Source organism: Lissotriton helveticus, chromosome 6 (assembly GCF_964261635.1).
Source record: "Lissotriton helveticus chromosome 6, aLisHel1.1, whole genome shotgun sequence".
Classification (NCBI taxonomy): domain Eukaryota; kingdom Metazoa; phylum Chordata; class Amphibia; order Caudata; family Salamandridae; genus Lissotriton; species Lissotriton helveticus.
In genome coordinates this window covers 1,133,311,589-1,133,333,242 of record NC_136067.1, presented here as the reverse complement: position 1 = coordinate 1,133,333,242, position 21,654 = coordinate 1,133,311,589, and the positions used below count along the sequence as shown (strand labels likewise).

At 44.0% G+C, this 21,654-nt stretch overlaps 1 protein-coding gene across 2 annotated transcripts in view; it reads left to right on the top strand.

Moving 5' to 3' along the window:
- Positions 1 to 17,849, top strand: part of AGT (angiotensinogen) — a 143,550-nt gene extending 125,701 nt beyond the window's left edge. For both annotated transcript variants that reach the window (XM_078648794.1, XM_078648796.1), the window contains exon 5: positions 17,285 to 17,849. In XM_078648794.1, the coding sequence (XP_078504920.1) occupies positions 17,285 to 17,470 (186 nt within the window). In that variant the 3' untranslated portion in view covers positions 17,471 to 17,849. The remainder of the gene's footprint in view (positions 1 to 17,284) is intronic.
- The last annotated feature ends 3,805 nt before the right edge of the window (positions 17,850 to 21,654 follow it).

Here is a 21,654-nt window from a genome sequence, read left to right as displayed (position 1 = left end):
GCGGGAATTTTGCGGGATCTGAGGGGTCAGCTACTGCTAATGGAAGAGCAGCTGCGTGACCTGGAGGCTCAATATGGTGCTGCGCCATCTTCTGTGATATTGACCCAAATCAGGGAGTATCTCGAGGAGTATAATACTCTGGCGACCACGCAGATAAAAAACCTCTCGAAAAGATGTGTGGCGAGGGCTTATGGTGAGGGGGGTAGGCCTGGCAGGGTGTTAGCCAGTCGTTTATGTGATAGGACTGAGGTCCCCCAAATTGACCATATAGTGGATGACAGGTGCATGGATCACTTCGTAAGTGACGATATCCTAGCTCAGTTCCGCACCTTTTATGAGACTCTATACACCTCTAAGGGAGACATGCACGAGTCCGCATTGCAGGACTATCTGGCCGACAAGGCTTGTGCCTGGCTTTTCGATGTACATCGTAAATATCTGAGCCTCCCGATAGATGAGACGGATATTAGAGAAGCCATTTTGTCACTGCCTAATAACAAAGCCCCGGGCCCTGATGGGCTGACGGCAGCATTTTACAAGCACTATGTAGATCTCCTGGCGCCGCACCTTCTGGCAATGTATGCGGAGGCGCATGAGGTGGGCTACCTTCCTCCCTCCTTGCGGCAGGCACTGATCGCCACTCTGTTGAAAAAAGACAAGACGCCTACGCGTTGTGAATCATATCGCCCATCTGTCCCTCATCAATATTGATGCTAAGATCCTCGCTAAGGTGCTGGCCACCAAGCTGAACCCCTTGATGCCCCTGCCGGTCTTACCAGACCAGGCTGGCTTCATCCCTGATAGGTCTACTTCGTGGAACCTCCGCACGATCTTCGCTATGTTCCACGTCCTAAAGCCGGAGTTACCTGCCGTGGCCGTCCTGCTGGACGCGGCCAAGGCGTTCGATTCGATCGAATGGAAATACATGATCTACATCTTGTACAGGATGGGCTTCCCCCAGGTGTTCATCCGCTGGATCCAGGTTTTATATACAGATGTCTCGGCGAGGGTGCGGGTGGGCGGGCTCACCTCTGAACCGCTGGTTATTCAGCGTGGCACTAGACAGGGGTGCCCGTTGTCCCCCTTTCTCTTTGCCCTTGTTTTGGAGCCCCTCGCATGCAGGATCCGCCAGTCTCACAGGGCAGCTGCCTTGAATTTTAATATCCGTCCGGTGGGGATCTCTGCATACGCGGACGACATGGTCCTGTACGTCCGGGAGCCTCAGACATATCTATTGCAGGTCGTCCGAGAATATATCCGGTTCGGTCTTTTTTCGGGGCTACACATCAACTGGGAAAAGTCGGTGCTGGTCCCTCTTACGCCTGCCACGACTGCACTGCAGGTGGAGTACCCCTTAGTCTGGACGGAAGAGCCAGTCAAGTACTTGGGCATTTGGATCCATCGGAATCCTGTGGTAGTGCTCCGCAAAAACTACGGGAGAGCTTATACAGCTCTGGTGGAGCGAGTTGACCGTTGGGTTGGGTTGCCTCTTTCGCTGGCGGAACGCATTGCAGTGATAAAAATGGTGATCCTTCCTCAGTTTTTGTACTTATTCTGCAATGTCCTCATTCGGCTGAATAAACATTTTTTCAAAACAATACAGACTCAATTGCTTCGGTTGGTGTGGGGGGCGAGACCACCAAGGATTGGATGGGCTACACTGACTTTACCCTTCGAGCAGGACGGATTTAATGCTACGGACTTCTACGCGTACTACCTTTGTGGACAGGCACAGTATGCATATTTCTGGTTCCGCCCGCATGGATTTATCCCCCATGTGGCGGTGGAGGAGGGCGATGCTGATCCGACACCGCTAAAGAACATTGTTACGAATGTTCACAGGCAAACACCCAGATCTGAAATTAATACAATTGACGTCACGGTCTCCGCATGGCAGGAAATCGGTAAGCGGACGAATAGACTGCCTTTATGTGACCCGGCTATGTGCATCGAGGGTCACGCTGCTCTTTCAGTGGCGGGCGAGCGCGGGCCGGTGGCCTCACTTCGTGAGGCGGGAATATCCACTACGGGCGATTTGTACAAAGAGGGGACATACATTACAGGCTCGGACTTGGAATATATCTCAAATCCTACCCCACTGTTTCAATACACGTGTTACAGATTACGCAGGGCTGTCCGGGACCTCTACACCTGCTTTCCGGAGCAGCCAGCTGTGTCTAAGGCTTTACAGATGGTCATGGTAGTTGCCTCACGGAAGCACCTGCTCACTAGACTGTATAAGGCGGTGCAGGAAGAGACAGTACACCCGGAGGATAAAAGCTTGGGGAGGTGGAATAAGCTTTAAGATCCGCAAGTCACACTGCAAGAGTGGGAACAGATTTGTACGGTGACCTGTAGGCTGTCGTCTAACTGTAATCTCCGCATTATCCACCTGAAATTCCTGCACCAGACGTATCACACTCGAATGAAACTCCACAGAATGGGGCTTAGAGACACAGATTGCTGCAGGCAGTGTGGGCAGGGCGAGGCAGACTTCCTTCATCTAGCCTGGCAGTGCAAGACTGTTAACTTGTACTGGGTGGATGTGCTGGAATTGATTTACACCATGACTAGGTGCAGACTGGAGTGTACGCCCCTGGTGTGTTTGTTGGGGTATGTGCCGGATACAAAAGGCATTCTGGGACGCTTTGTGAGAGTGGCGCTGCTTCTGGCCAAAAGGCGTGTACTATTAACTTGGGATGGTCGTCGGAACCCACGTGCATCTCAATGGTTAACGGATATGGTGTATTGCCAAGAGCAGCTGGAGCTGTTTCAGGAGGAGCTCCTGTCCACCTCTCGACCTAAAGATATTTGGGCTCCTCTGCGAGAATATTTGCTGGCACGCAGTGAACAAACTGAGTGATCATTCGGACTCATGTGAGCGCTTGTTACATTGTGGGACTTAGTGTCCTAGACTCGAATATCAGCTATACATGTCATATACTGCAGGCTTTGGGGGGATGGGGGGGTGATACTTGTTATTTTCTTTACTTGCCATTTTTGTGTATCACGCTGTTTACTAGTGATATGTACTGATGTGCTACTTTGAAAACGATTAAATAAAGAAACAAAAAAAAGTGGGATGGGTATGCCCAGACGTGGGTCCCTTGCTCACTGGGCCACTGGATTCAAGCTAGCCTGGCTGATGAAGGGTAATACCCAGAAACCGGTCCCAGTATGCTTGTTTCCGGTCCAGGGAGGACCTGGATTGGCAGTTCAGTCTGAACAGCTCCCATGAGGCACAGAGTCAAGGCTGATTTGCATATGGCTGGGTCTAAACTGGGGTGGCATGGTGAGCAAAAGAACATTGGATTTAACCCAGATCTTTTGACTGGGGGTGAATGTATGATATATTCAGCATTCTGTCCATCCTTTGTTTGCGTAGCACTTTTTCACCCTAAGTGGGATGGGTATTCTTGCTCACTGGGCCACTGGATTCAAGCTAGCATGGCTGATGAAGGGTAATACCCAGAAACCGGTCCCAGAATGCTTGTTTCCGGTCCAGGGAGGACCTGGATTGGCAGTTCAGTCTGAACAGCTCACATGAGGCACAGAGTCAATGCTGATTTGCATATGGCTGGGTCTAAACTGGGGTGGCATGGCGAGCAAAAGAACATTGGATTTATCCCAGATCTCTTGACTGGGGGTGAATGTATGATTTATATAGCATTCCATCCATCATTTGTTTGCGTAGCACATTTCACCCTTTGTGGGATGGGTATGCCCAGACGTGGGTCCCTTGCTCACTGTGCCACTGGATTCAAGGTAGCCTGACTGATGAAGGGTAATACCCAGAAACTCGTGCCAGGATGCTTGTTTCCGGTACAGGGAGGACCTGGCTTGGCAGTTCGGTCTGACTGTTCCCATGAGGCACAGGGTCAAGGCTGATTTGCATATGGCTGGGTCCAAACTGGTGTGGCATTATAAGCAAAAGGACGATGGATTTAACTCAGATCTCTTAACTTGGGGTGAATATGTGATTTATTCAGCATTCAGTCCATTATTTGTTTGCGTAGCACTATTCTAATTTTCAGCATCATTATTTTACATCTCTAAATATTCAAGACGAAGATGGGCCAATCTTTCTTCCAAAAGCGTGCACATTTGTGGGAAAAGCTGTGGAAGTTTTGGGTTCTGTTCATTCTACTACACAACACACTGAAAGTTATCCTCTTTCACATGCCGGATAGTATGGCTGGAAGCACATCTGCAGGCTTTGAACTCCAGCAGCAAAATTACTATAAACTTTCAGAGCACTTATCTCACACATTAAGTCACCTCCCTGCACCCACCTAATTGCGCCCCTTAGAGCACTGTCCCTCCTTCAAAGTCTAACACAGAATATCCAGTGACCTCATTCTTCCTTTGTAATTTACAGGATGTAATCTTCTTCTCAATTTCCTTCAGCCAGCTCTGAAAACCCTGTAGGAGCACCACGAAAAACTTTCAAAAAGGAGATGTAGTCTCCAATCCCACTCCATGCAATCTCTCATAATTTAGGAAAGAGATCCCTACACCCACTAGAGGGAAATAGTTAATTGTTTCATATATGTAGAAATATTGATCTTTTCTGATAATTGATTGGTATTATTTATTTCTGAGTGATTTTGAGGAAAAGAAATTCACCCTAGTCAAATTAAAGTTCACATTCACCTCTGTCAACCAATTTCTCACCATTTTGTGTTATTGTTTGATGTGAACTACAGATATGAGTAATTATTGAGAGAACTAAGGATGGTAACGAATACCAGAGAGATCAGAAAGTATAGCTGTCTTCCACCTTTCTTTCACATGTTCTAAGTTCCTCATAATAAGGAAACTTGTTCAGGTAATACAAGTTTTTTAATTAGCCATGGTGTCACCATCTTCCTTCTCATCACAAAGTCCTTAAAACTGGAAGCGAAGGATTTATATTTGAGAGTGGATTGTAATATAGTGGTGAAAATTAATCAATTTTAGCTAACTAGAACATTTCCACTGATTTTAGGGATAAAGGCCTGTAGTCTTAACCCAATTTCGTTCTTAAGTTTGGGGTCTGAACTTTTCAAAATGTTCCACTATTAGGAGGATAAGTATTATTACTTTGAAAAACTATTTTAAAACTGATTTTGGGCGGACAAAGCAATTTTAATTTGTCTAATAACACATAGATCTATTGTAGGTTTAAATAGATTAGCTATATATGGATCCATTCGAATGTGTAATATGTATTGTTCACAACCAACAGTACGGTCTGTGTATAGAATGTGCCAATCCCGTTCTACATGTGAGCTGTGACGAAAAAACATGGGCCATCTCTTTTTAGCAACAGACCACAATCAGCATTTGAACAGTGCCTGTGATGTTCAGTTAAATTCTTTAGACTTCAATTAACAAGGCAAAAAAAGATTGCGCCTCCTGGAATGAAATGGTTCAGTCAAAAACGTTTTTTAAAATGGAAGAGAAGTTAATAAACACCAACAATAGGCCAGAAATTAAAAACATCCGTGCTGTATATAATGTTCTAATTATCTCATATGAAAACGAAGGATTTATGAATTTATGATGGTGCCTACTCAGAAGTGAACCAACAAACAAGGCATGTGGCAAATCCTATACCCCCTTTTAACAAAGGGTGCGCTATCTCTGCATTTCGTCATTACCTGACCACATTGCTCTAACAATAGCCCAAGGTAGTCCTCCTGGGTTAAAAACAGCTTTGGTCTTACTGCCTCTGGCAATTATTCATAAAAATACAATCTCGTACGCCTGTCTGCATTCAAGATTACCCATATTTCCAATTCCAAACTGCAGACATTCAGCTATCTTCCTCTTTCTTAAGCAGTTCTGCTTTCCTCTAACAATTTTTCAATCACATGTCATGGCGTCTGATATCATCTAGTTCAAATATTTTTCTTGGAGGCTTCACTTTCCAGCGAGAACCAAAAATGAACTATCCAGCTCTTGCCCTGAATGTAAAGTATCTCTTTCCTACACATATAAAAGGTGTTCCTAGACTTTGTTATAGCAAATAAAGATTTGTCTTGGTCAAACGTACATATGGGTTGAATGGTTAGATCACAGTAGGATTTCAGTCTAAATCAACTTTGAACCAATCAAATCCAATCTTAAATGTAACAAAGGTATTTGGACAAGAAACGTGCGAGCGTTCCACGGAACGGGCACGGTCATGACGAGCTCAGCTCGTCATGAGCACCGGAGCGCCGTTGCTCATGACGAGCTGAGCTCGTCATGAGCATCAAAGGAGTTAATAGTGTAAATATATGAATGTACAGTGTTCCTATCTGCTTAAAATGATTCTATAAAAATTTGAAATAAAAGACAAAAAATTGGTATAAATAAATTTACCTGGTCAAATTAGACAATTGGTTATTTGGCCTATTTGAATTCTATTTAAAATAATGGTGGTTTAGGCATTTTTGTGTTTTTCTCATTTAAATAGGGTCCAGCCTAACCACGTGTCCATAGGGGCCTATCTCCATAGTTTTTCAAAATTAGCCTTCTTGTCAGCAACTTTGTAAGCTAAGATTTTCCCAATTCTATTGCCGCTCTCGTACTGTGATAGATGATACTTATGTAATTTCACACTACATTTCTCCCTTAACGTCTTTTTAGTAGCTGACTGAAGATTCACTAATTCCAATCTTAATTCATCGATATTCGACCTTCCTTGTTGGAGGGCTTCTGCCAACTGAGTTTCCAGAGACAAAATATTAGAAGTCATAATCTTAATCTCTTTCTGTTGTTCCGAGTTCTGTCTAAAAACATATTGCTGGGCAAAGCCCCTTATACTGGCCTTACATGCATCCCAAACAAATATTACTGCGGTGGAGTTTAAAATAATCTCGATGAATTCGTTAATGTTTCCTTTAAGTTGAGAAACAAAAGCGGCATCAGAAAAAAAGTATCTAGGAAACGTAAATTGCCTGGAGCCTTGTTTCTTAGTGGAGATGTTGAATTCTAAGAGAATAGGATTGTGGTTGGATGTGACTCTTGGACACAATTCTATAATGCTGGAATCCCAAATTCTATTTGTTGCCCAGACCATGTCTATTCGAGAGCATAATTTATGCGGCGCAGAGTAATAAGTGAATCCAGCAAGATTAGGATATATTGTACGCCTGACATCTTTTAAATTATGCAAGCGGCTTAATTCTAATATAGCTGTTCGAATTTTGCACATTCGCTATGAGGCACCCAGCCTCGTGGTAAATGTAAATGTATTTCGATTTATATAGCGCACTAATCACCCAGGGGTCTCAAGGCGCTTGCTTAGGGAACCCGTCCTGGTATTCCCCTGTGAGATACCCCAGCAGGGTATACACAAGGTGAAAGCCAGGCATCCCGCCACGAAGGGCCGTAGTGGAGATTAAGCAAGCTATTGCCCAGAGTCGCAGAGTGTGATCCCGTGAGTCGAGTAGGCACCGGAGCGAGTATTGTCGAGTCCGTGGAATTTTTGAGCCCGAGACCCGCCAAGGCGGGGAATCGAACCCTGGTCCACAGCTGATCTCAGCTTCCGGGTCTGCCGCCTCTAACCACTGAGCCACGCTTCTCCACTGGTATTCAAATCGTAGTTCATTACACAGTTGAAGTTGCCCATAATCAACAACTCTCCTTCCCAATCTAATAATTCAACATTTAACCGATCATACATAAATGGTGCATCAATGTTAGGTCCATATACCACACAAAATACATATTTACAGTGTTCAAGTTCTAATTGAGCTATTGCCCATCTACCCCCCTTGTCAGCAGCTGTTCGGGTAATTTCGATGCTTAATTGCTTTTGTTTCAATATTGCGACTCCCTTGATGGAAGCATTTAAAGTAGAAGAGACAACAAGCTCATAACCCAATTGCCCTAATAATTTCCTATCTTGAAATCCGATATGAGTTTCTGAGAGCAAAACCAAATGGGGTGTATACATATTAAGCTCTTCTTGTACCAACCTCCTCTTATTCTTATTGTTAAGACCAGCCACATTCCAAGCTAGGCACCTAAAAGAATACATTCCTTGAGAGCAAAAAAATTGCCTGCCTCTGTATTATTAAATACCATAGTGAAAGTGTTTTATAATAATCTTTTTTAAGAATTCTGAATCTCGTGCTGAAATTGTTATCATTTTTTACCCAGCAAACCTTGGACCCACCCCCCATTCCCCCTCCCCTTAGTCCCTTCGAAGAGAACACCCCTCTATACCCTGCTGCCGCTGAAAAGGCAGCCCTGCAGAGTGGCAGCCGGGAGACTACACCCGACGGTCCCTGCCAAACAATAGGAAGAAAATGAGAAAAAGACTAGTGGGAAACTTAAGGAGAAGAAAAAAAGAGAATTAATAAGAGTGAGAGGAAAGGCAAGAGAGGAGAAAAAGAGAAGTTGAATGGTTATAATGATTATAATCATGTTTATTCAGCTCAAGGAGAGAAAAACCCCTGAGACAGACGTCAGCTATATACAACGAAAGTACTAAATAAATCCCTGCTATCGGGGAGAGGTTCTAGTAACATCTGAATATACCTCCTTCAGTCTACCCTTTTTTGCTCCTATACTAGCATATCCTTATACGTGAAACTTAACAAGCCCTACCCATTGATGCCCAAAACAGTTAAACCAATATTAATATTCATGTGCTAAACTTGGAGAGTGCCAGCTCTGCTTCTTTTAAATCAGTAAAAAAATACGTGTGACCACCCTTGACGACCTTGAGACGAGCCGGTACCTGTAAATATGCCTCACAGCCCATGGATATAAAAGGATCTATCAGCTGACGAAGCTTCCATCGCCTCTCCATTGTACTCTTGCTTAGATCAGATCGAACGAAAAAGGTTACATTTTCTATTGTGACAGGGGTGTTAGGTCTAGCTTTTAAAGAGACTGCCTGTCTCAGTAGAAAATTACCGAAATGAATCAGAATGGGGCGTGGAAACTTGTTTTCTTTCCCCCATATGCATCAATCTAGGATTTTGCATTTCTTAAATAGCGAAAATTAAGGAATCGCTATTTAGGAAATGCAAAATCCTATGCATCAAGAAATCCTAAAAGTTTTTAGGATTTCTTAATTTTCGGAAATTGCGATTCCTTAATTGTGAATCGCAATTAAGGAATGGCATTACATTGATTCCTATGGGCCTAGAGGCCCATAGGAATCAATGCCGTTTTGCATTTTTTTTTTTTGCACTCGCAATTTGTTGATGAATTGCAAGTGTGCAGAGGGGGGTCCAAAGGACCCCCCCTGCACCCCTGAAATGTATTTTCAAGTGCATGTTTCACACACACACATGTCCTAAGGACATGTGTGTCTGTAACATGCAAGTTTAAAAAAAGCATTTTTTTGCTTTTTTAAAATTTTTCGCAAATTAACACGAGGGTCAACCTCGTGTTAATTTGCACTTCCAATTTCAAAATTCGCTATTATTTACAAATTGATGCATTGCATTTAAGGAATCGCACAAATGCGATTCCTTAATTGCAGTTGCATTTTTAAGAAATGCAAAAAATAGCGAATTGTTTCATGCATCCCAAAAACGTATTTAGGAAGTGCAAACGGCCGAATTTACCGATTCGCACCGTTTGCACTTCCTAAATAGGTTGATGCATGTGGGGGTTTGTTTCTTTGGATTAGAGGTAGTCTATGAACTCTTTGGAGTTGCGAATCCCAGTCCCAATCTGAGAGGTCTATAAAAAGAAAAAGGCAGCCTTTTTCAACACTCAAATCAATCAGACCAGAAACAGACAAATAACAGTTATTTAAGGTGTAATAAATGGACACATCTTAGCAATCTGTGAAACCCTCTTCAGTCAATAATAAAATACACTTTGCTGATATTTTCTCATAAAATTTTTTATTACATTCAGACAGCAATGATGTGCGAAATTGAAAACTGTAACATGAGCATCTAGGATCGAATGAAAAGCAAAGACTAAATGATTGTCTTTCTTATCCATAAACAGGCTCTTAATGTAAACACAAAGCCCTCATCTTGTGGAGAGGACTTTATACTTGATTTATTAGCCATAATATAGCGCTGAACTCGAAGAATCCTGGCTCAGCATTATTAAAGGCTCTCTGAAACAGGGGTTGGAGCCCTGACACCCTAAGAAAGGCCATGTCAAGCTCCTACTCAAGAAACACGGCAGTGACTCCATACATCAAATCAACTCTAGGCCGGTCACATGCCTGCCATTCTTGGCTAAGCTTCTGGAAAACTGTAGTAGTTGACCTGAAGAACTGTATTTCAGACCACCTTTTGGAGGAACACCAATCTGGTTTCAGGTTAGAACAGAGCACAAAACTGCAAATGTGCATGTTGTTGACAAAGGCCCAAATGTTTCAGACAAAGGTGAGTGTTTCTCCAGGTATTTCTTATCCTCTACACAGTGTTCAGCACCCCAGACAGTAAGTTAGTCCTGGGCACCCTTAGTAAAAGCCAAGGCATTGAGGACTGTGTGCTAAAATGGTTCTCATCTTATCTCTATGACAGAAAAATGGAAATCTACACTTGACACCACTGCGGTTTGCAAACTCTGGCACCACACAGAGTGCCGCAAGGCTCTATCCGCATCCCCCTCTTGATTAAACTTTGCTGATGAGTCTGAGCTTTGCATTTGGGAGAAAATCAGTCCTGGCTGTCTCACTTGCGAAATGTCTGAATGTAAACTTAGCCTAACGCCATAAAAACAATTCACACTAATTTAGATACAACAGAAATCGTGCTTGCCTTCATTTCTCACTGTCGCTGGTGAAAAATGGCCTTATTTCTGAGACTTAACCTCAATATGGCTAGACTTTGAGAAACACATGAACATTTAACTCAAAAAGCAGCACTCCAATCGAGCGTTTCAAGAAAATGATAACCCTTGTATTCCCAGTCCGGACTATGTGGTTTAACGTCTGCCTCTTAACAGAACTGATTTGGGCAAATCCCTCTAGTTTGACCTTCCCAAAGCGAGGCTTACACCACAAGTATCACTCCATGCAGCTGCATGCCTTATGACCAGTACCAGCCATAAAGACCAGGGGGCATATTAGCAAGGGCTTTATTGCCGGTTTAGCGGCCCTTTTTGCCGCTAAAGCGGCGATTTTATTATCGCCCTATCAGCAAGCTGTCGCTAATGTTAGCGACAGCTTTCTGGCGATAGCGGGCGGTTTACCTATCGTCTTGCATGCCAGCAATGATGATTGCTAATGACATGCAAGGTAGGCGTTCCCAACTAGAAGCGACTGAAAACAGTCGCTAACACAACTTCCCCCTATTACCAACACAGGCGAAGCGATAAAAAAAAGTTGCGCTAAGCGCGATTATCGCTGGTATTTAACACCTGCTGCAAACCTGACTTACCTGTATCCTCAATGGGAGGTGGATTTTCAGGCTAAGTCCAATATGGCGTTAATGCATGAATATCGCTGGTTTTCCAGCGATATTCAGGCATTTTGCTGCTATCGCTGGATATTTGATCACAGTGGAGGTAAACATTGCTAATAGCATGTTTTCTCCGCTAAAATATCCAGCGATAAAAATAAACGCGCTAAGCGCATTTTGCGATAAATATCACAAGTTCTTGCTAATATGCCCCCAGATCACCCCAGAACTGTCTGATCTTCAGCTCCAGCTCAAAATATCACGCTCCTGGAAACTCGCTCGCATCACCTGTCAATTTACCAGCCCATTTACACAAGACACAATACCGTTGGCAAAAACTAAGGGAATCTGCGGGAGCAAAAAATCCCTAGAAGCAAAAGAGGTTAATATCTGGAAGTCCCTAAAACTCTAAAACACAAACATTGAAACTGACCTTTCCCAGAGCAACATAACACTTTGGAAAACCCTCCCCTGCTCCAACAGGAAAGCACCCACTCAGTGGCGTCACTAGGTGGGTGTGGGGGGTGCGGACCGCACCAGGTGACACCATCACATGGGGTGACACCGTGGTCCGTGACACCAACATGCTAAATATTATTACTATCTGTCAGCAGTGCGGGCCTTACCTCGCCTTCAAGGAGTAAACTTGACAGTTTCTTCTCCCAGCCTGAAGGATTTATAATTTATAATTAATAATAATATTATTATATTATATATATAATATATATATATTATATAATTAAATATTATATAATAATAATAATAATTAAAAAATAATAATAATAATAAAAAAATATATATATAATTTGTAAACCTACTATAATTCTAGAACAATGCACAGTGCTCCACTCTTCCACTGTGGCAAATTAATTAAATGTCTGTGTGTCCAAGGAGCTAAACTATGGAAATCGCTCCACTTCCCAAGTCTCTGGGTAATTAGATAAATCACCTGAAGTTTAGAAAAAAATGAAACGTTGGTTTTATTTGCTCTTAGAAAGAAAAAAATTAAACCTTGACCTTAGTGCTGATAAGAAAGAAAAAAAAGAGCATACAAGAATATGAAATGTACTAAATGGAATCAAAATGTTTTGTTTTTTTATTCTGTGAAACGTTTCAGCTGTGTGGTGTATTATGACTGTTTTTCAGTGGGGAAATTGCCCTCTTTTTCTTGGGAAATTACGCATGGTTTTGGAGCACTTGTCTTTTAGTGGGCGCTGTACTGGGGATCAGACAGCGGGGGATGTTTATTAGCAGTGATATGGGGGCTTCGCTGGTCTGTGCGCCCCTATCCTGTAAGTGTGATGTCCTGTTAGTAGAAATGATCGAATTGGCAATTTTATTTAGTGTTATTCCATTAAATAGAGATTTGCAGAGCGCTGTGTTAAGTGCTTTATAGCGCATCGCTCGCCAGTAGAGGCTGTTGGTGATGAAATAAAAGAGAACCAAATGTAAAAATGTCAATGTCTCCGTGAACTTTTGGAGATCGTGGGGGGTCGTTGGTTAAATGTGCCATAGCAAACGAGCCCCCCTCCCACGTCCGTGCCCATTTGCAGGCTGGCAGCACCCGTCTGAGGAAGGACCCAGAACACAATATGTGGGGTCATGTTCTTTCCGTAGAAAGTCATTGAGTTTCACCCGCCCTTCACAACAGGGGTCCATAGTGTGGAGGGTTCTGTTATAACTATTTGGGAGGGGGCGTTAGAAATGGGACTTTAGAACCGTATTATGATATGAGGGCGTTCATTTTACAGAGAGCACAGAAGGGGCACATTGGACTTTGGATCAGGAGTCTTTTAGGTGGAATGTTCCTTCGTAAAAAGTCTTCTGAAGACGGGACCTTTGTCACTTAAGGGGAACGTTCCCTTACCGGGTGTGACGCTGCAAGGGAGGGGGCGCTCGGGGTCAAGATAGATGCGCTTATCCGCAGGGGCCACGAGAACGGCGATGGATTACAGTGAGGCGGGGGTCACGCCGGGACACTCTTAACACCATTGTTCTGTGGGCTGTGACCTTATAACTGGGGCCAAGCCCATGTCGCACTCGGGGACCCTCTGCAAGCTGTTCACAAGAGGAGGACGATGAAGTTATAAGAATGCCCCATCCCCTTACATCGGATCGTGTTGGCTCCAAAATCAGCCGTACTCCTTTTACCTACCTCAAATGGAAGGCTGAGGCCCTACGTGCCGCTATGCATCTTGTAGGTTGCCTAGACGTTACAAGGAGCGCTAAACCCACTGAGGTTTTTAGAGCAGAATAGAGAGGCGCGCAGGTTACTCGTTGTATGACTGGGATCACACGTGTGGCTAGGGAGACACCGGGATGCTCAACGATTACCCGTCCAGTGTCTGCTGCTAGATCAGATCTGGAGACAGGCTCACATGAAAGAGAAAAGTGCAGCTCTTTTCGATAAAACTAACATTTATTGTAATAATAAGAATTTATTTCATGATATTGTCAGTGGCGTCACTAGGGTTGGTGTCACCCAGTGCGGGTAACTCCTGGTGTCACCCCCTCACGACTTACCCCATGAATCCATGATGTACCTCCTCGAGGAGATGTATTCATCTGTGCAGCCCCCACGGAGGGGGTCCGTCTGGCCTTTCCAAGCCCACTCTACACCGGAGACTAAAGCACTGCAGAGGTGTTACCCATCCTTTCATAACTCCTTTCTCACTGCCACAGTGCCAAGTGCCAGTGCCGGCTCTGTGATCTACCCACGTGTGCAGAGACGGGCACTGGGTACCGTGCTGGATAGTTTCAAAGGGTGTACGCTGTATCTAGATGTAACAAGCGGAGTAGCTACGGATACAATAACTCCCCCTTGATCCCAGCTGCATCTTGTCAATGGTCCCCTGCAACTTCTTCCCTTTGTTTTTGTATTTAACTAGTAGGGTTTCCTTGTCACTTCCTCCTGAATACGTAAAGTCCTATGGGTCCAAACCCCGAGCGCCGCAGCCTGATCTGACGTAAACCACCTGTGACCGATCGCCTGGTATTCAGCACACAATGAGCACGTTTCTGTTCCAACCTTACAGGGACACAGACGCGACTGACAAGCGAGCCCCTCTCTGACAATATCATGAAATAAATTCTTATTATTACAATAAATGTTAGTTTTATCGAAAAGAGCTGCACTTTTCTCTTTCATGTGAGCCTGTCTCCAGATCTGATCTAGCAGCAGACACTGGACGGGTAATCGTTGAGCAGTCCCGGTGTCTCCCTAGCCACACGTGTGATCCCAGTCATACAACGAGTAACCTGCGCGCCTCTCTATTCTGCTCTAAAAACCTCAGTGGGTTTAGCGCTCCTTGTAACGTCTAGGCAACCTACAAGATGCATAGGGGCACGTAGGGCCTCAGCCTTCCATTTGAGGTAGGTAAAAGGAGTACGGCGGATTTTGGAGCCAACACGATCCGATGTAAGGGGTCGGGGCATTCTTATAACTTCGTCGTCCTCCTCTTGTGAACAGCTTGCAGAGGGTCCCCGAGTGCGACATGGGCTTGGCCCCAGTTATAAGGTCACAGCCCACAGAACAATGGTGTTAAGAGTGTCCCGGCGTGACCCCCGCCTCACTGTAATCCATCGCCGTTCTCGTGGCCCCTGCGGATAAGCACATCTATCTTGACCCCGAGCGCCCCCTCCCTTGCAGCGTCACCCCCGGTAAGGGAACGTTCCCCTTAAGTGACAAAGGTCCCGTCTCCAGAAGACTTTTGACGAAGGAACATTCCACCTAAAAGACTCCAGATCCAAAGTCCAATGTGCCCCTTCTGTGCTCTCTGTAAAATGAACGCCCTCATATCATAATACGGTTCTAAAGTCCCATTTCTAACGACCCCTCCCAAATAGTTATAACAGAACCCTCCACACTATGGACCCCTGTTGTGAAGGGCAGGTGAAACTCAATGACTTTCTACGGAAAGAACATGACCCCACATATTGTGTTCTGGGTCCTTCCTCAGACGGGTGCTGCCAGCCTGCAAATGGGCACGGACGTGGGAGGGGGGCTCGTTTGCTATGGCACATTTAGCCAACGACCCCCCACGATCTCCAAAAGTTCATGGAGACATTGACATTTTTATATTTGGTTCTCTTTTATTTTATCACCAACAGCCTCTACTGGCGAGCGATGCGCTATAAAGCACTTAACACAGCGCTCTGCAAATCTCTATTTAATGGAATAACACTAAATAAAATTGCCAATTCGATAATTTCTACTAACAGGACATCACACTTACAGGATAGGGGCGCACAGACCAGCGAAGCCCCCATATCACTGCTAATAAACATCCCCCGCTGTCTGATCCCCAGTACAGCGCCCACTAAAAGACAAGTGCACCAAAACCATGCGTAATTTCCCAAGAAAAAGATGGCAATTTCCCCACTGAAAAACAGAGTCATAATACACCACACAGCTGAAACGTTTCACAGAATAAAAAAACAAAACATTTTGATTCCATTTAGTACATTTCATATTCTTGTATGCTCTTTTTTTCTTTCTTATCAGCACTAAGGTCAAGGTTTCATTTTTTTCTTTCTAAGAGCAAATAAAACCAACGTTTCATTTTTTTCTAAACTTCAGGTGATTTATCTAATTACTCAGAGACTTGGGAAGCGAGCGATTTCCATAGTTTAGCTCCTTGGACACACAGACATTTAATTAATTTGCCACAGTGGAAGAGTGGAGCACTGTGCATTGTTCTAGAATTATAGTAGGTTTACAAATTATATATATATTTTTTTATTATTATTATTATTTTTTAATTATTATTATTATTATTATATAATATTTAATTATATAATATATATATATTATATATATAATATAATAATATTATTATTAATTATAAATTATAAATCCTTCAGGCTGGGAGAAGAAACTGTCAAGTTTACTCCTTGAAGGCGAGGTAAGGCCCGCACTGCTGACAGATAGTAATAATATTTAGCATGTTGGTGTCACGGACCACGGTGTCACCCCATGTGATGGTGTCACCTGGTGCGGTCCGCACCCCCCGCACCCCCCTAGTGACGCCACTGGATATTGTCAGAGAGGGGCTCGCTTGTCAGTCGCATCTGTGTCCCTGTAAGGTTGGAACAGAAACGTGCTCATTGTGTGCTGAATACCAGGCGATCGGTCACAGGTGGTTTACGTCAGATCAGGCTGCGGCGCTCGGGGTTTGGACCCATAGGACTTTACGTATTCAGGAGGAAGTGACATGTAAACCCTACTAGTTAAATACAAAAACAAAGGGAAGAAGTTGCAGGGGACCATTGACAAGATGCAGCTGGGATCAAGGGGGAGGTATTGTATCCGTAGCTACTCCGCTTGTTACATCTAGATACAGCGTACACCCTTTGAAACTGGCCAGCACGGTACCCAGTGCCCGTCTCTGCACACGTGGGTAGATCACAGAGCAGGCACTGGCACTTGGCACTGTGGCAGTGAGAAAGGAGTTATGAAAGGATGGGTAACACCTCTGCAGTGCTTTAGTCTCCGGTGTAGAGTGGGCTTGGAAAGGCCAGACGGACCCCCTCCGTGGGGGCTGCACAGATGAATACATCTCCTCGAGGAGGTACATCATGGATTCATGGGGTAAGTCGTGAGGGGGTGACACCATGAGTTACCCGCACTGGGTGACACCAACCCTAGTGACGCCACTGTTAACGACTGTGAGTTATTTTATATTTAGAGCCGAGTGTAACCTTTGTGAAGACAAACAGGCATTCTAGTGCTTCCTAGCTGTTGACAGGCAAATGCAGCAAGCAAGAGAAGCCTTCTTGTCGAAGAATGAATAGGATACATTTGAATGACCATGACAACTTCTGTATATCATTTACCTGCAGCAGACATGTATGCTGAAACGTTTAGCGTGCTCCTATCCAGTGGTAACACTTGTATGTTAAAGAATTTTTTGCATATCTTCTTCCAGATTTTGAATAAGGTTTACTTTGAGCTGGAAGACAGTGGTGTGGAGCCAAAGAACACCCCAAGAGAAGATGGGCGGATGATTCTGACAATAGCGCTTCGTCAGCCTTTCCTCCTGGCAGTCTACGAGGGGAGCTCCAAGGCGCTGCTCTTCCTGGCCAGTGTCAGGAACCCACTGGGCGGAGTTTAAGCTCTGCAGTCTGCAACACCGAGAGGAAAAAAACTGAAATAGATATTTAATCATTTCCTATGTATTGCCTTTTTTCAATCCTTGTAGTATTTTACCGCAGTGATAACACTACACTGACATAGCTGAGAAAGGAAGCTGCTAAGTATGGCACTTTTCAAGCTAAAGGTCAAAACAGAAGCCTTAATGACTAAATCACTTTCCCTGTTTGTATATTTCTGATGAGGTCACCTGAGAAACTAATTTCTTCTAATGTTGAAATGTTGGTAAAAGAAGAAACTCTTTTGTAGTTAAATGTCTTGTAATTTTGGTGAACATGAACTGCCGTTTTATTATGTTCTATTGTTTAAAAAACAATAAAAGTGTCCCACCAATTTGTGAATACCGACTCAGTTGTGTGACAATATAACACAAATAAATCGTATGTTGTATCATGCTGGAAGCACTTCTACATATTTACAGGCATTGGTCTAAAGTAAAAAAGCATCATAATTAGTGCTGTGATCTGGCGACAAGGGAGGATATACTGTAAGTGGTGTACAAAACCCACATGCATATTAGAAGGGCGAAACCTATACAAACATATCCACATATGTTCTACATGTTTTCTAACCATTTAAAAAAATACTTTTTATTTGATGGTGGCCCTTAGGTTTGATTTATAAAATAAATTCTTTATTTTTAACTGTGTAAACATTCGAGTTGCTTTCTGGTCAGTAGATCAACAATGAGTTCTATTATTGAGGTCGGTCTTTGTACACCTAGGGGCAGATTTACAACTTCTGGAGCATCTCTGCTAATAAGCAGGGATGCGCCAGAAGAGTTGCAACACGCCAAACCATCACTGATGCGCCAGCAAGGCTGCGGGTGCTCCTATTCCTACCATGCTGCGTCAATCCTTATGCCTGCTTCAGACAGGCGCAGGGTTTTGACGCAGCATGGCCGTAAAAGTGACTGAGTGAAATCTTGTAGATTTCACTCAGCCACTTTTCCGAGGCGTTCCTGCGCCGGAACGCCCACCCCCCCGTGCCGGAACGCCCACATGTGGCGCAGGGCTTTACAACGTGACGCATCTCCCTAGATGCGTCACGTTGTAAGTACCCCGCAGCATGGCGCTGGCTTTGCGCTGCCGCTGCATCACAAAAGTGACGCAACTGCGGCGCAAATGTGGCGTACGGGGTTTGTAAATCTGCCCCTTGGTGTTTCATAGGCCGGTTCAACATTCGGGAATATTTACAAGGGAAATGGCGAAGAGCTGTGTTAGCCTTATTGGCTTAAAGCTGCGCTCCGCCACTTTGGAAAAGCAGCGCTGTACCGTATTTAGAATACGTGGCAGCCCTGCGTTTCCCCCAGCGCTGGTGCTAATTACTGCTGCCTAGCAGCAACGCAGCACCCTTGCACCATAGTGCAGGGGTGCCTGCGTTGTGTGAATGATTGTTAATGTGCAGGAAGGTGTCCCTTCCTGCACATAAACAATCTTGCATGGCATTTTGCTGTTTCTATGTGTGCTACATAGAAACAGCAAAAAAGAGGAGAAATAAAGCATTTCTCCTTGTTGCGCCATGTTAAAGACCAAGGGGCCATATTTACAAGCTCCTTGCACTGCCAGTGCATCACTATTTGCCTAGTTAAAAGTGATGCACCGGCGGTGCAGGGGGGTTGTAAATAAGCCCCAGGGTTTTTGGGCCTTCATTTTGGCACTGCCCCATATTGACGCCACCCTTGTAAATATGGGACAGTATCAAAACCTGGGTGTTGCGGTGAAACGCCCACCACAACACCTATTGCCCACACCTTTCACGCTAAGTATAGAATGAAAGGGTGCCTTATTTACAAGACAGCGTTAAGCCACGTTAAGTAGCTTAACAATGCCTTACAAATAAGGCAAAGCCTGAATCCCCACTGGAACGTCATTAACCTCTTGAGTGCTGTTGACGAGCTCAGCTCGTCATGAGGGACGGTTGAGCTGCCCTCATGACGAGCTGAGCTTGTCACAGCCGTTGGAACGTTCGCACGCGGGGATAATTTCCCCGCTGTGCTGAACGTTCTAAAAACAGGTGTGGTGTGACGAGCTCAGCTCGTCACGAGGGCAGCTCCGCTGTGCCTCATGACGAGCCGAGCTTGTCAACAGCACAGCGGCGCCGCGCGCGGCCCCCCTCCTGCCCGCACAGCGGGGGGAAAACTCCCCGCAGCCAAGTGGTTAAAAGTAACGTTCCTGTGGCGATAATTGGCTACCTCTACATATAGGTGTCCGTTCGGTTCATTTGTTCAACCACCCCATCTGTTGGAGGGAGGAACGCCACAAACTAAAGACCACCCTCGTCGCCGGGAGAAGATTCTTTTTATCACCGTATAGATAAGAAATTCTAATACCCCTCTTGAAGTTGCCCGTATTTGCAATATTGCCATGGTGGTATTCAAGAGTGTCAAACGATTTGAATGAATCCCTTTGCATTAGGTCATCTATGGTGGTTATCCATCTGACAGTCCAACTGATTGTGCTTCCATTTATTTGGATGCCCATATTAATCCAAATGGGTGCCCCTTATGCGGGTGTGCGCATCTTTAGGTCGTCTGTGGCCTGTGATACATGCACCTAGCATTGCTGCAATTGTGGGATGTTCTTGAATCTGGCCCTTTGGGGTTCTTTTCATCGTACCAGCCTTGAAGGAAGTGTAAGTCATGTAACAGCTGATCCTCAAGATGGACCCACATGGAAGCATGCGGATAGTTACTTAAGAGAGATCCCAGTTGTGATAGATGGTGTGCCAAATGGTAGGAATGCCTATGAGGAGTCTTATGCCCTCTGCTGTGGTCGATGCCTGTAGTTTATAAGACCTTCAGTCTGGTCCTTCTGCCATCTCAGAGGAAGTTGGTGATATGTTTGGCGACGGATTTTAAAATGTACATGGGGATCAGTAAGCTTCCCCAAGGGTTAGTTATTCCTGCGTGGTGCAACCATTTCTATGATATCTTCCCACCCCAAAAAGGATAGTTGTAATGTGGACTATCTTGTAAAGTCATTGTCATTTTGTTCATAAGTGATCAGAAGTTATCAGGGATACTATAGAGACCTCTATTGAGTTGGATACCATGGTTGTCATATGTGAAGGAAACTTTTTATAAAAAAGGTCTAGGTCATATTTATGAAAATCCAGAATTTATTCAGCAGGACACAAGGATTGTAATTAGGAATGCCTATCGTGATACTTTGGGTCAGTTAAAACACAATGAACAAGTACAATATCAAAAGGGTAAATTGCAGCATCAATTTTATCGATCTTTTACTGTACATACGCAATGGCGATTTTATTTGATGCGATTCCGATTAAATATATTGCATTTTCTTTTTGCTTTTCCGAAACAAGGGGGTTGGTGTGAGTGGCTACCCCCTTGTCCATGTGATAATAAAGCTCAAAAATGCACTTTGCACTTTGTTCTCTTTTGCACTTTATACAAAAATCCAAGAAACAGGTTTATTAAACCTATATTAATGGATATTCGTCCCTGTAATATTAAAGAAGGCTACCAGTATTTAAAATCGTTGCATACTGCTGCTATATGTAGTGCTATGCTTAGCTTTATTAAATTGTCATTTACCATTAGGAATCGCTATTGAAAATTTTTGATGCTCTAGTGGGAATATTGAGTAAATACCTGATGTCATGATTACAGGTTAATATGAAAGGTTCTATCGGTTTTTTATGTGATATTTATAAATTGTAATAGCAGATTGCACTTTACTATTGCATATTTGGGCCTTTTGTATCTTTTATGATTTATGTTAACTTTTAGGGATTGTAATTGTTTTTGGTGATCTGCTGAAATATGGTTAAGAAATTCATTGTATGTTAATAACTTGATCCTGTAGACTTGAAAACCATTTGTAAAACTTGTTTTATTTAAATGTATACTTTTATGATTCCTTGGATGAATCGAAATAAAGTTTATGAACCTGAACCTGAATTGGATACCTAAGAATTTAACATTTTTCGGTACCCATCTGAATCCCTAACCACCCACAGGCACTCTGGCTACATTGGCGACTAAGGTGAGGGCTTTGCTTTTGCCGCTTTTAATGTTTAATGAAAAATGAGAAATTGATCCTATTAGACGGATAGAGTTGGTACTGAGACCCTGGGCGTCTTTCAGGTGAGATGAGATCTGCATACAGCAGTCGTTGGTCA